The 14159-nt window shown below is 48.5% G+C and overlaps 1 protein-coding gene across 1 annotated transcript; it reads left to right on the forward strand.

Annotated features, from left to right (window-relative positions):
* Positions 1–2886: 2886 nt before the first annotated feature.
* On the forward strand, positions 2887–5172 carry LOC109757957 (uncharacterized). The gene has a single exon (XM_020316802.4). The coding sequence runs from the start codon at positions 3045–3047 to the stop codon at positions 5007–5009; it is 1965 nt and encodes a 654-aa protein (XP_020172391.1). The 5' UTR covers positions 2887–3044; the 3' UTR covers positions 5010–5172.
* The last annotated feature ends 8987 nt before the right edge of the window (positions 5173–14159 follow it).

Genomic DNA, 14159 nt, shown 5'->3' on the forward strand with positions numbered 1-14159 from the left:
TTTTAAGCCGTGCTCCAAAAAAGTATCAATAAAATAAGAAAAATAAAAATAAACTAAAAGAAGAAAATAGAAGTGACATAAGAAAAAAAATAGAAACAGATTTTTTAAACAAAAACAGCAGAACAAAAAATCTATATAACGGTTTGCGAGTTGACAAAGATTTAGCAAAGCCAAAACAAAATGAATGGGTTGATAAATAAAATAAAAAACAAAATGACTAAATTTAAACAAAAACAAAAGGAAAATAAAAAATAACTAAAGCTAATAAATACTAGGTATGTGAAGTTTATACCACTACTCAAACCTACACGTTGCAAAAGTCGTTGATAATACAAAAAAAGGCCAAAAGGGGTCACACGACCCTCTCGATCAAAAAGGAGAAACAGGAAAAAGCAATGGCATCACTGCTCACGGAACAAAAAATAATCACATAGAAGCCCAAGTACACGAATGAAACGACGGCCCAGGAAGAAACGAAAAGCCTAGAAGAAAAGATACGAACAAACAATCGATGGTCTAGTTAGGGCCGAGATAGCGAACAAATTCCACGTAACTCAGTCGACTAAGACTTCAGTAATTCTCAGTCGACTGAGAATTAGCACAACCGATAAATTATGGGTCTGTCTAGGTCTCAGTCGAAGTCTAAGTCGACTGATGTCACCTAAGGCAGATTAGGCCTGTTTGTTTACTCGATAGTTGCTGGGTTTTATTCTTAGCTGGGCCTTTTTCGATTCTCTCTTGTTTGTTTGTTTGTTTATTGGGTTGGGCTGGGCTGATTGTTTCTGTTGGAAGATGCCCGTCGCCTGTATAACAGAGGGACCGTGTCCCCCGCCATGTACATGATCTGTAACTGCACGCCGTGCTCCACTCCTATGTGCACGTTGTGCATGCCCGTACATAGCTAGCTTCCTGTTATGATGTACTCTGTATAAATCCCCTTTGTGGGCTCATTGAATGGACAAGCCAAGTTTCTATTCTCCATCTGTTTCTTTGTCTTTGTTTTTTTTCTTGACATGGGAAAAAATGTTCAACAAGAGAAGTAAATAAAACAACATTTTTCTGTCGCCAGTCTAGCTCATCGTTCAGTCCTTCTCTTCCTGCGTCATCTTGCTTCTCTTTTTTTATTTTATGACAGTTTGTATATTATGACAAAAATCAATCTTTAATGTAACAAAGAAACAAAATGAAAACAAGACAAACTAAATAGTGTGGCACTTTTTTTCAAAAGAAAAGAATATTAAGTTGCATACAAATGGAGGACATGCAAATGTGTGCATCCAACGTGGGTTGCGTTGTTTTTCTTAACAATCAAAAGAAGAAGAAGAATACAAATTCAAAACACAACGGTAAAATTGAAATAAAAAAGAAAGTAGAAAAAGTAAAAGAAAAGGTCAATAATAAGTCTGCATAGCAGGCCGCCCAAGCCGAGTCTGTAGTTGCAAAAAAAAAGTCAGTTGCAGCCGGGGGCGACATTTGCAGTTGCAAGCCTACTATCGGACATCCCGTTGCAGTCGAGGGCGACACTTGCAGTTGCAAGCCTAGCGTCGGACATGCAACTCCCCCTCCCCCAACATGACAAAAAGTCCAATTGCAACCATGTTGAAAGACATGCAATTGCAGTCGGGGGTGACATTTGCAGTTGCATGTCTAGTAGTGGACATGCAACTGCCCCCAACCCCTCCCGAACATGCAACTACCCCACCCCCTCCCGCCGCCCTCTGACAAAAACACAAGACCAATTGCATTCGGGGGCGACACTTGCAGTTGCATGCCTTGTATTGGACATGCAGCCGCACCCCACTCACCTCTCTCGCCACTCTTACAAAACAAAGGTTAGTTGTAGTAGTGGTGTGTGGACATGTAGTTGCATTAGGTGGCGACACTTGCAGTTGCAAAGCCTAGTGTCGAACATGCAACTACCTCCTCTCCCGACGCCCACTTACAAAACAAAAATGTCAGTTGCATTGGTTGTGTAGGCATACAATTGCAGTCGAGGACGACACTTGCAATTGCAAGCCTAGTATCGGACATGCAACTCCCTCCCTCCATGTCGCTCCCTTAAAAAACAAAAAAAAAGGTCAGTTGCAGTCGAGTGTGTAGGCATGAAGTTGCAGTCGAGGGTCACACTTGTAGTTGCAAGCCTATTGTCGGACATGCAACTCCCCTCCTCTCCTATCGCCCATTTATAAAAAAATGTCAGTTGCAGCCGGTTGTGTAGGCATGCGGTTGCAATCGAGGGCAACACTTGAAGTTGCAAACCTACTGTCACACATGCAATTGTAGTCGAGTTGAAAATGAGCGCTACCGACTCCTCCAAAAAAAAGTGCTACTGAACAGATATAAGGAATAACAAAAAAATTTAAAAAAAACTAGAATTATCAAGAAACAAATAGGAAGACAAAATATAACAAAAAATTAATGAGACAAATGCACAAAAAAGATGAAGGAAAATAAAAAATAAAATCAAAGATATACAAAAGAATAAATGAAAAAGAAAACAAACAAAAAATAAAAATTACAACCCCACAAAATAAAGCTCACAACGAAAAAAATGCCAACCCTGTCCAACGCACAGGGTAAACACCAACCACGACACGAAAACAAACAGACGCAGCCCAATCCCGATCTTCATTCATGGGCCATTTCCATTAAACATCAGTGTTGAACGGATCTTAAAGCAGCAAAAAAATCGAACGGACAGGGGCGTCGAGATTTAGCAGCGCCCTAACGAAAATATGTCATGCATCCGATCGAAACAGTGGTACCGTGCAGGGCGGGGTACGGGTAGGAACAAATATGTCATGCTCCACAGATTCCGTTTGTGATGCACCCGTTCACACCCACCACGTGCACGCTGCAGTCACGGAGTGGACAGCAGAGTGATCCGACGAGCCAACTTCCCGCAGATAAGTCTCGCCGCGAACCTACAAATACCGCCACGCTCCACCCAGTCACACACCTCGATCACACACACCGACAATCTACAAGCGACAAGCACCAGCACCACGGCTCGACTCAACCAGCCACACGCCGTCACACCGATCATGGAGCCCGGCCGCGAGCCCACCGGCACGATCGTCTTCGCCTCCGTCGGGGTCACCAGCTTCGGCTTCGACGTCTTCTCTGTCGCCGCCCCGCAGACTCCCGAGAGCGCGTCCGCAGCGGGGCTGGCGGAGCTCCGCCACACGGACGGCGTGTCCGTCAACTTCAACGCCCAGTTCGCGGACGACGGCGGCGAGGAGGTGGCCTTCGTGTCCGAGCGGACCGGCTCGGCGGGCCTGTTCCTGTGCCGCCCCGGGTCCGAGCGCGCCGTGCCGCTGCCGGCCGTCGAGGGGAGCCTGTTCCACGACCGCCCCACCGTGAGGGGCGGCCGGCTGTACTTCGTCTCCGCGCACGAGAAGCCGGCCGCGTGGTTCAGGAGCTGGGCGGCGGTGTACGCGACGGACCTGGCAAGCAAGGGCACGGTGCGGGTCACGCCGCAGGGCGTGGCAGACATGAGCCCCGCCTTGTCCGCGTCCGGCCAGCTCCTCGCCGTCGCCTCGTACGGCGAGAGGCCGTGGGCGTTCGATTTCCACGAGCTCGAGACGGAGGTCGCCGTCTTCCGTGCCGCCGACCCCGCCCGCCGCGTCGTCGTCGCTGCTCGGGGCGGCTGGCCGACCTGGCACGGGGAGGGCACGGTGTTCTTCCACCGTATCGCCGATGACGGCTGGTGGAGCGTTTTCCGGGTGGACATCTCGCCGGAGACTCGAGAGCCCCGCGGCGCCGAGACGCGCGTGACGCCGCCGGGCGTGCACTGCTTCACCCCTGCCGCCGCGGGCAGTGGCTGCCGTTGGATTGCCGTGGCGACGCGGCGGAAGGGGCGGGGGCACCGCCACATTGAGCTGTTCGACCTCGAGACGGAGCAATTCACCTCGGTTACCTCTCTCCTCAACCCGGAGCTGCACCACTACAACCCATTCTTCTCGCCGTCCGGCGAGCGCCTCGGGTACCACCGCTTCCGCGGCGCGGGCGCGCCGGGCGACTCGCTGATCCCGTACCTGCAGCCGGTGCGCAGCCCGGTGAGCTCCATCCGCATGCTCCGCGTGCACGGCTCCTTCCCGTCCTTCTCGCCGGACGCGAAGTACTTGGCCCTCAACGGCGACTTCTTCAAGTCCCCCGGCGTGACGATCCTCCGCGCCGACGGCTCCAAGCGATGGGTGCTCGCCAAGCAGCCCAACCTGTTCTACACCTCGTGGAGCCCCAGCGAGAGCGGGGTGGTGTTCACCTCCGCTGGCCCAATCTTCGAGACCCCGAAAGCGACGGTCCGGGTGGCGCGCATCGAGTTCGACACGAGCGACCTCACCGACGACCGCGGCGACGTCGACGTGGCCGTGAAAGAGCTGACCCGGCCGGAGGCAGGCAACGACGCGTTCCCGGCGGTGTCGCCGTGCGGGCGGTGGGTGGTGTTCCGGTCCGGCCGGTCGGGCCACAAGAACCTCTACATCGTCGACGCGGCGCGCGGGGAGGAGACGATACGGAGGGTCACCGAGGGCGAGTGGATCGACACGATGCCGAGCTGGTCGCCGGACGGGAAGCTGATCGCGTTCTCCTCCAACCGGCACGAGCCGGCCAACGCCGCCGTGTTCAGCATCTACCTGATGCGGCCGGACGGGACAGGGCTGCGGCGGGTGCACGTGGCCGGGCCGCCGGGGAGCGCGGAGGCGGACAAGGAGCGGATCAACCACGTGTGCTTCAGCCCGGACGGCGAGTGGCTGCTCTTCACGGCCAACCTGGGCGGCGTCATGGCCGAGCCCATCTCGGTACCGAACCAGTTCCAGCCGTACGGCGACCTGTACGTGTGCCGGCTCGACGGCTCCGGTGTGCTCAGGCTCACCAGCAACGCCTACGAGAACGGCACGCCGATGTGGGGGCCGGCGCTGGGCGTGGAGTCGCTGTCGCTGGGCGCTCCCGCCGCGGACGATTCGCTGGGCGAGTTCGACGAGCCGCTTTGGCTCAGCTGCGACGTGTGAGGGGCAGGGATGGTCGTCGATTGATGGGTGCAGCCACGGCGGTTTCGGGTGGCTTCGGTCGATAATAATTTAATAGTGGTGCGAATGATCCTCATTCTGGTTGATGGTGTTGTCAGACGTTTTGTATTGTTGCTAAGTAATAAAACCAAGTGCTTGTGTGGAATCCACTATGTGTTGTCAGCTAAAGTAGTGACACTGATAAGGGTCGACGTATGTACTTCTGCCTGAAGACTCGGTCGGACCACGAGTTTTTCTCGTCTTTCTCCTAAAGCCGATGCAGAATTTGTTGGTCGGCATGTAACCATCGATCAATGTTAAGAGTAGTTATTATGGTATACGACTTCTAGTCCAAATCAGTTTTGTACCCCTATCCCAAGTCGGTTTGTACCCTCTTATATACTCTTGTATGCCGCACCAAATCATCAACAAGCAACAGTTTTATTCAGCTTTCATGGTATCAGATACCGGTCCTAGGGTTTAGGGTATGGCTCTGCCAACGCCACCATCGCCGCCGCCGCCCGGCTACTTCGAGCGCCGGGCCGCACTCATCGCCAAGGCTGCCAACGCCGCGGCCGCTTCTCTCTCGGCCCTCACCATAGCTCCACAAAACTACCCTGCACCCATCCTCGCCGCACCAATATCTCTTGCTGACACAATCTCCGACGTCTGCCCCTACATCCCCATAGTTCTTGATCTCGCCGCCCACAACTACTACCATTGGAGACATCTCTTCGATCTCCACCTCGGCCGCTGCAACCTGCGCTCGCATGTCGCCGCCAACTGTCTTCCCCGCCCCGACGATCCGCAATGGTTGAAAGACGATCTCGCGATCGTCCAGTGGTTCTACACCCGCATCACCACCGAGATCTTCAACATGCTCGATCACGACGGCGCCACCGCTGCCAACATCTGGCACTCCCTCCGTCAGCTCTTCCAAAGCAACACCGACGCTCGGAAAAACGCTCTCCACACCGAGCTTCGCAATATGGTGCAAGGAGACGCCCCGGTGAACCTGTTCTGCCAGCGCGTTAAGACCATTGGTGATGAGCTCCGCGAACTCGGCGATACAGTTAGCGACTCACAGCTAATCAATATCGTCGTCGTCGGCCTCAGCGAAGACTTTGACAAGCAAGCCTCGTTCATACCGATGATACGGCCCCCTCCTACCTTCGCTGAAGTTCGTTCCTTGCTACAACTCGCGGCGGAAGCACAAACTCGCAAGGACTCTCGCCCCAAGGTCTTTCATGCTGCGGCTCATCCTCCTCTGTCGTCTACACCAGCGCCGCCTTCCAGGCCGGCTCCTGCCGCCGGGCCGTCCGCATCGTCATCTGTTCAACCGCCCCTAGGCTGGCGTCCTAGCCCGAACTACCGCGGCAAAAACCCTATCTACAGGCCGCCGTCGACTCGTTCGGTTCCGCCTACGACATCACCAGCACCGAGTCCTGCACCACCCACCAGTGCTCCATCTTCGGTTGCATGGCGGCCTCCTCATGATCCTTGGACGGGGCTTGTTCAAGCATGGCACATGCCCTGGTCCGCTCCATCCACCCTCGGTGCTCCGCCGGCATACTCAGGTGCCTGGCAACCCGGCCTTCGGCCGCCTACTGGTGCTCCCGGGGTTCTCAACCCCGACAGCCGGCCAATGCCTATCACGCCGCCCCGACGTATGCTCCTTATGGTCATTACAGCACCGACGGCGGCGCCTACTACACATCTCAGCCGGCCCTGCTCCCGACGCCACCCCCACCACAGCCGGCCAATGCCTACTACACTCCCCAGCCGGCACTGCTTCCGACGCCACCCTCACCTGCGACACCGAGCTGGGATCAAGCTGCCTTTCTCTAGGCCATGAATAACTTTGCTGCACAAGGAAACTCAGGTACGGATTGGATCTTTGATTCAGGGGCCTCTAGTCATATGTCTGCATCTAGTAATTGGTTATCTTCTTGCACTAAATCTCCTTTCCCGTCCATTATCCTTGGAGATGGATCATCTATTCTATATATTGTGTTGGTCAGGCTCAACTTCCCTCTTCCACCAAACCTCTTTTACTTCGCGATGTTCTAGTTGCACCCGCCCTCATTAAAAATCTTATCTCTGTTCGCCAATTTACTTGCGACAATCTAGTTTCGGCTGAATTTGACCCTTTTGGTTTATCTGTAAAGGATTACCTGACCAAGGCCGAGATCGCTCGCTTCAATAGCTCCGGTGATCTTTATTCTCTTAATGGAGTTCCTGCCGCCACCCCTCCAACATCCATGCTGGCCTCCGTCGATCTCTGGCATCGTCGCTTGGCCATCCCAACCCCGCCGTCTTAGCTTCTATGCTTAGTGAATTTACCATACCATGTAATAGGGACTCTCATAATTCTGTGTTTTGCGAGTCTTGTCAATTAGGCAAACATGTGCGTCTTCCCTTTAGTTCCTCTAGTTCTTGTAGCACTTATCCCTTTGAATTAATACATTGTGATTTATGGACCTCTCCCATTGCAAGTGTTTCGGGTTTTAAATACTACCTTGTTATCCTAGATGATTTCACCCACTTTGTCTGGACTTTTCCTCTACGCAACAAATCCGAGGTCCATTCTCTTTTCCTTAATTTTCAACGCTATGTGTCTGTTCACTTCTTCCTCCCAATTCGCTTTATCCAATGTGACAATGGTCGCGAGTTTGATAACATTAAAAATCGTACTTTCTTCTTACAACATGGCATCCTGCTTAGGTTCTCATGTCCCTACACCTCCCCTCAAAATGGTAAAGCAGAACGCTCTCTTCGCACCCTCAATGATATAGTTCGCACTCTCCTCATTCAATCATCTATGCCTCCCAAGTTTTGGGCTGAAGCCCTACACATGGCCACCTTCCTTCTAAATATTCGACCTTCTAAAACTAAACCCAACACTACTCCCTATTATTCCCTCTTTCTTTCCCACCCCGACTACTCCGCGGTTCGTGTTTTCGGCTGTCTCTGTTTTCCCATTGCCTACGCCACTTCTGCAAATAAATTGTCACCACGCTCTATCCCATGTGCTTTTCTCGGCTTCTCTGACGAGCACAAAGGCTATCGCTGTCTCGACCTTCACACCGGACACGTTCATGTCTCTCGTCATGTCACGTTTGCTGAGCACATTTTTTCTTTCTCACAACACACTACTACACCATCCAACACCCCTAGCTCCGCAAACACCCCCTCTCCCCGTCCTTTCCAACTATATACTCCCCTACCTGCCGAACACAACTTATCACCACCACCATTAACACCCACCATAGCCAATCCCAACCATACACTCACCCCACCCGAGACGTCCCCAACACCCCCGACCCCTGCTCCCTCCCCAACACCCCCGGCCCCTACTCCAACTCCACCACCCAGCCCTACTCCTTCGTCCGACTCTTCCGCTGCGCCGGACTCACCGGTACCCACCTTACCCCCTCGTGCTATTCCTACAGAAGCCCCGATTAATGATCATCGCATGCGTACTAGGGCCAAATCAGGATTTCATCAACCCCAAGACCGCCTAAACCTTCATACCTCCGTATCTCTCACTTCTCTTCCAAAGAATTACAAAACTGCTCTACTTGATCCCAATTGGGCCGCTGCCATGCAAGAAGAATATAATGCTTTACTTCAAAACAACACCTGGCAACTTGTTCCTCGTCCTCCCAATACAAATATTGTTTCTGGCAAATGGATTTTTCGCCAAAAGTTCCACTCCGATGGGAGCCTCTCACGATATAAAGCCAGGTGGGTTTGTCGTGGCTTTTCTCAGCAACAAGGAATTAATTACGAAGAAACCTTCTCTCCTGTTGTTAAACCTAGCACCATTCGCACCGTTCTTAGTGTTGCTGTCTCCTCTTCATGGCCCATTCACCAACTTGATGTTAAAAATGCTTTCCTCCATGGTTCCCTTCAAGAAACTGTCTACTGCCAGCAACCTCTGGGTTTTGAAAATCCATCCTTTCCAACTCATGTATCTCTTCTTCAGAAATCTCTCTACGGTCTTAAACAGGCCCCACGAGCTTGGTTTCAACGCTTCTCCTCCTTCATTCAAACAATAGGCTTCACACCATCTCTCTCCGACACCTCTCTTTTTGTGTATCATCAAACTTCTGACACTGCCTATTTACTTCTCTATGTAGATGATATCATTCTTACCGCCTCCTCTCAAAAGTTCTTAGATCATATTGTCTCTCTTCTTAGATCTGAATTTTCTATGACTGACCTAGGACTCCTTCATCATTTCTTAGGCATTGCTGTTGTTCGAGATTCCTCCAGCCTTTTTCTTTCCCAACGCCAGTATATTCTTGATCTTCTTAATCGTGTTGGTATGCTTGACTGTCAATCATCTCGCACTCCTGTCGATACTAGTTTTAAACTTTCGTCTACCGGTGAACCCTTTTCCGATCCTACTCTCTATCGTAGCCTAACAGGTGCTCTCCAATATCTCACCATTACTCGTCCTGAAATCTCTTTTGCTGTTCAACAAGCATGTCTCTATATGCATGATCCCCGGGTTCCTCACTATAATCATGTTAAACGCATTCTTCGGTATTTAAAAGGAACTCTCAATCATGGTCTCCACCTCAATAATTCTTCTCCAAACTCGCTTACCGCATACTCTGATGCAGACTGGGCTGGTTGTCCTGACACTCGAAGGTCCACTTCCGGTTTTTGTGTTTTTCTTGGTAACAATTTGATTTCTTGGTCTTCGAAAAGACAGGTTACAGTCTCACGTTCGTCGGCCGAGGCTGAGTATCGTGCTGTGGCACATGCCGTTGCAGATACAATCTGGATTCAGCAGTTACTCTCCGAGCTACACAGGCCTATTGAGCAGGCCACTATTGTCTACTGTGACAACATATCAGCAGTCTACATGACCAGCAATCCAGTTCAACACCGACGCACAAAGCATATTGAGATTGATATTCATTTTGTTCGTGAAAAGGTTGCTCTTGGTCAGGTTCGGGTGCTTCATGTTCCCTCTACGGCACAGTTTGCTGACATTTTCACCAAGGCACTGCCTACTAAGCCGTTTCAAGATATCTGTTTCAGTCTCAACGTCGTCGAGCCTGCCGTTGATACTGCGAGGGGATGTTAGAGTAGTCTTTATGGTATACGACTTCTAGTCCAAGTCAGTTTTGTACCCCTACCCCAAGTCGGTTTGTACCCTCTTATATACTCTTGTATGCCGCACCAAATCATCAACAAGCAACAGTTTTATTCAGCTTTCAATCAAGAACGTCTGTCTTGGTCATTATTCTCCTGAACATTATTTTCGGGGAGGGCCTAAAACTCATCAAGATGAGATATCATCAAACGGAATTGCTATTTTTGGGATGGGCCTAAAACTCATCAAAATGAGATACTATCAAATGGAATTGCTATTTCACGTAAATAGTTACCTCACATCTAATCCTGGAACCATAGGATTAAATTTGTGAAAAGATGAAAGCAAATGATCGAACAATCTTTCTCAATGTTCGAAGACCGGGTATTTATACCCTTATTACAAGGCAGTTAGAATTACAATGTCGGTAACTACAACCGACTGAAGCATTGATTATTAGGATTAAATTAATCCTTAACAAAATTTACTAGAGTATGAGATTGTGCAACAACGCTCATTTATTTTCTGATGAGTTGTCAACTTGTCGCTTGTTGTTGTCCCGTGTTTTTTATTTCTTGATCGTGTGTGCTGAGTTGTCTTTCTTGGATCAGACCCAATAGCGAAAATAATTTCTTTCTTTCTATTCATTTTTATGTGCCGGGTTGCGTGTGCGTTTGTCATTGTCTTATTATTATTATTATTATTATTATTATTATTATTATTATTATTATTATTGTTTTCTTTGTCCATTTATGCAGATTATCCTAGTGCGATTGGCAATTTTTGTTCAAGTGTGTGTGTCCATACCTGCATATTTTATTATTTTTGTTTGCATATGTCTCTATACAAGCAAAGTAAAATTTTCTCAAGCATCCTTTGTGCCATAGAAGATTTCATGCATGTTAGTGTTGTATTTCAAGTCTTTTTAGGTAGCAGAGCAATCTTTTTTGTGTGTGTGTTTGTATGAATATAAAATAGCAAGGCCCAATTCTTTTGCTCGGAAACTAACAATTAGATTTATTCTTTTTATGTCTAATTTTGTTCGTGTAAGCAAATGTTCAAGTAGAATGAATCCGATGATGAAACTTTGTGAGAATAAAATTGCACTTTTCTTGTTTTTTATCCCAGTAGAGTGCGTGAATGTTTTCGTTTATTTTAATATTTGTTGTTCTTCTCCTTCTCATTTTTCTTATTCCCGATTTTCTATTCATGATAATTTTAGCACCTCAACACTTTTTGAAGTGTGCGAACACTTATTAAAATTCATGAATTTTAAATTGTGAACACACTATTGAATTCATGATTTTTTAAAATATTACATAAAAATTTAGAAAATATTTGAACAGTTTCAAATTGGATTTGCTAAATCGGAGGTTTTAAAAATGTCTCATTCAAGTTGTGGTTCGTCCGATCTATTTGTTGCAATCTTTGTGCAAACTTAATCCCATTTTTTTTGCCACGTGCGCCTCGCGTCATCGTGTGGTATAGTTTGTTGGTCTATTTGTCAGGCCCATTTATTGTTCGATCTCTATTATGTTTCCTCCTAGCCTTTTCATGAGTGTTTTTGTCATTTGAATTGGTCAGCTATCTAGAAGCGAAAGAGACAGGGTTCTTCATTCGCAATTGGGGTTGATCTTTTTTTCCCAGTTGCAATCCCACCGTCGACTTGCAACCGAGCCCTGACAGTTTTTGTTCCAGTTGCAAGTCTATCTTTGACTCGTGACTGTGACCTAGACTTTTTTTGTCCTAGTTGCATGTCCACCCTCGACTCGCAACTGTGGCCCAACCTTTTTGTCCTAATTGCAAGTTCACCCTCGACTCGCAACTGGGCACGAATCTTTTAAGTCCCAATTGCAATTCCATCCTCGACTCGCAACTGGGGACCAACCTTTTTTTGTCCCAGTTGCAATCCCACCCTCAACTCGCAACTGGGCCCGACATTTTTTGTCCCAGTTGCATGTCCACCCTGGACTCACAACTGGGGCCCGAATTTTTTTATCCCAGTTGCAAGTCCACCATCGATTCGCCACTGAGGCCCAACATTTTTTCCTAGTTGTAAGTTCACCCTTGAATCGCCATCGGGGCCCGACCTTATTTTAGTACCAATTGCAACTCCATTCTCAACTTACAATAGGGGCATGTCCTTTTTTGTCCTAGTTGCAAGTCCACCATTGACTCGCAACTAGGGCCTGACCTTTTTTTGTCCAAGTTGATAATCCAACCTCGACTCACAACTGGGGTCAACCTTTTTTGCCCCAGTTGCAAGTACACCGTCGACTCACAACTAGACCCAACCCTTTTTCCCCAGTTGCAAGTTCACCCTCGACTCGCAACCAGGGTCTGATCATTTTTAGAACCAATTGTAAGTCGATAGTTAACTCGCAACTGAGGCCTAACCTTTTCTGTGCCAGTTGCAAGTCCACCATCGACTCGCAACTTGGGCCCGCCCTTTTTTTGTCCAAGTTACAAGTCCATCTATGACTCGCAACTGAGGCGCGACCTTTTTTTGTCCTAGTTGCAAGTCCACCCTTGACTCGCAATTGGGGCTCATCCTTTTTTCCAGTTGCAAGTCCACACTCGATTCACAACTAGGGTCTGGCCTTTTTTTGTCCCAGTTAATCCCACCCTCGACTTGCAACTCATGTCCGACCTTTTTGTGTCCCAGTTGCAAGTCCATCCTCAACTCGCAACTGGGGCCGACCTTTTTTTGTCCCGTAAGTCCACCCTCGACTCGCAACTGAGGTCCGACCTTTTTTTGTCCGAGTTGCAATCCCACCCTCGATTCACAATTGGGCCCCATCATTTTTTTGTCCTAGTTGCAAGTCAATGGTGGACTCGCAACTAGGGTTTTGTCCCAGTTGCAAGTTCGCCCGCGGCTCGCAACTGTGGCCTGATTTTTTTAGTCCCATATGCAAGTCCACCCTCGACTCGCAACTTTAGTCTGACAAATTTATGAAAAATTTCTAATTTCATGACTGTTTTTTCAAATTCTCGTGCAATTTTTAATTGCATGAACATTTTTTATCTGCTATTTTTTCAATTCTTTATTATCTTTAAAAATTCATGAAGAACTTTTAGAATTTTGTCAATAATTTTATGTGTTCATGAAGATTCTTTAATTTATGAACATTAAATTTACACTTTTCGTATTTATGAAAAGCTAGGACATTACGCTGGGGAAGGCAAAGAAAAACGAAACAAACCACATGCCAAAAACAACCAAACAAACATACTAGAAATGGTTTTAAAAGCCGGTTGCGCTGGGGAAGATCAAGAAAGACGGGAAAGAACCCACGAGCTGAAAAAAGCAAAAAATCTAATGAAAACAAAAGTAGTAATTTTACAACTGAGAGCGTGTTTGTCTCTAAATGGTATTTTGGTGTGATGACAATGTGATTAATGGAACTAATTACGGTTGTTAAGATTTATCTCAGGCCATGGTACCCCGAATATTTATTGTGGAGATTGTTGACCCCCTCCCCCCACACCCACACACTTCAAAAGATCAAATGTATTATTTTCTGATGACTCAAAGCTTTTGTTTCTGTTTTATTTGAGTCATAGGACAACTGCACTGTCAAAAGGGTCAAGGTGGTTGAATGACAATGTGAGAAAACCCCCAAAAAAAGAAAAAAGTCTATTTTACTCCTCTAAACAAAGTGGGTGGTTTACTTTACCCCGATCTATTTTTTGGCTCCTTCTACACCTCGAACAAAACCAAACCGGATAAAACATCCCTCCGGCTGGTTTGTCTCCATTCGATGCTGATGTGGCACAGTCCAACGGCGGTTTTGACCGGGGTGGGGCCTACTTGTCAGGTTGGACTGTTATAGAGCTGTCGTTCCCGTTGCGATCTGGATCAGACAGTTCCCGTGGCAGGTTGTACGCGTCCTGGCCGAGGCGGAGGCGCGCGCTGAAGTGGAGCTTCTCGCGAACTGTGTGAGCAGCGGGCAGAGGACGTCACGCTGGGTGACGTAGACACAGAGTCCGCGCAGGGCCGCGGCGTCCACAGGCGAGTCATGGACGTGGAGGTCAGTAAGAGG

Source organism: Aegilops tauschii, chromosome 2 (assembly GCF_002575655.3).
Source record: "Aegilops tauschii subsp. strangulata cultivar AL8/78 chromosome 2, Aet v6.0, whole genome shotgun sequence".
NCBI classification, from domain to species: Eukaryota; Viridiplantae; Streptophyta; class Magnoliopsida; order Poales; family Poaceae; genus Aegilops; species Aegilops tauschii.

Bases quoted from the DNA above. Each gene is read 5' to 3' on its own strand.
- LOC109757957 (XM_020316802.4), top strand. From the start codon at position 3,045: ATGGAGCCCGGCCGCGAGCCCACCGGCACGATCGTCTTCGCCTCCGTC.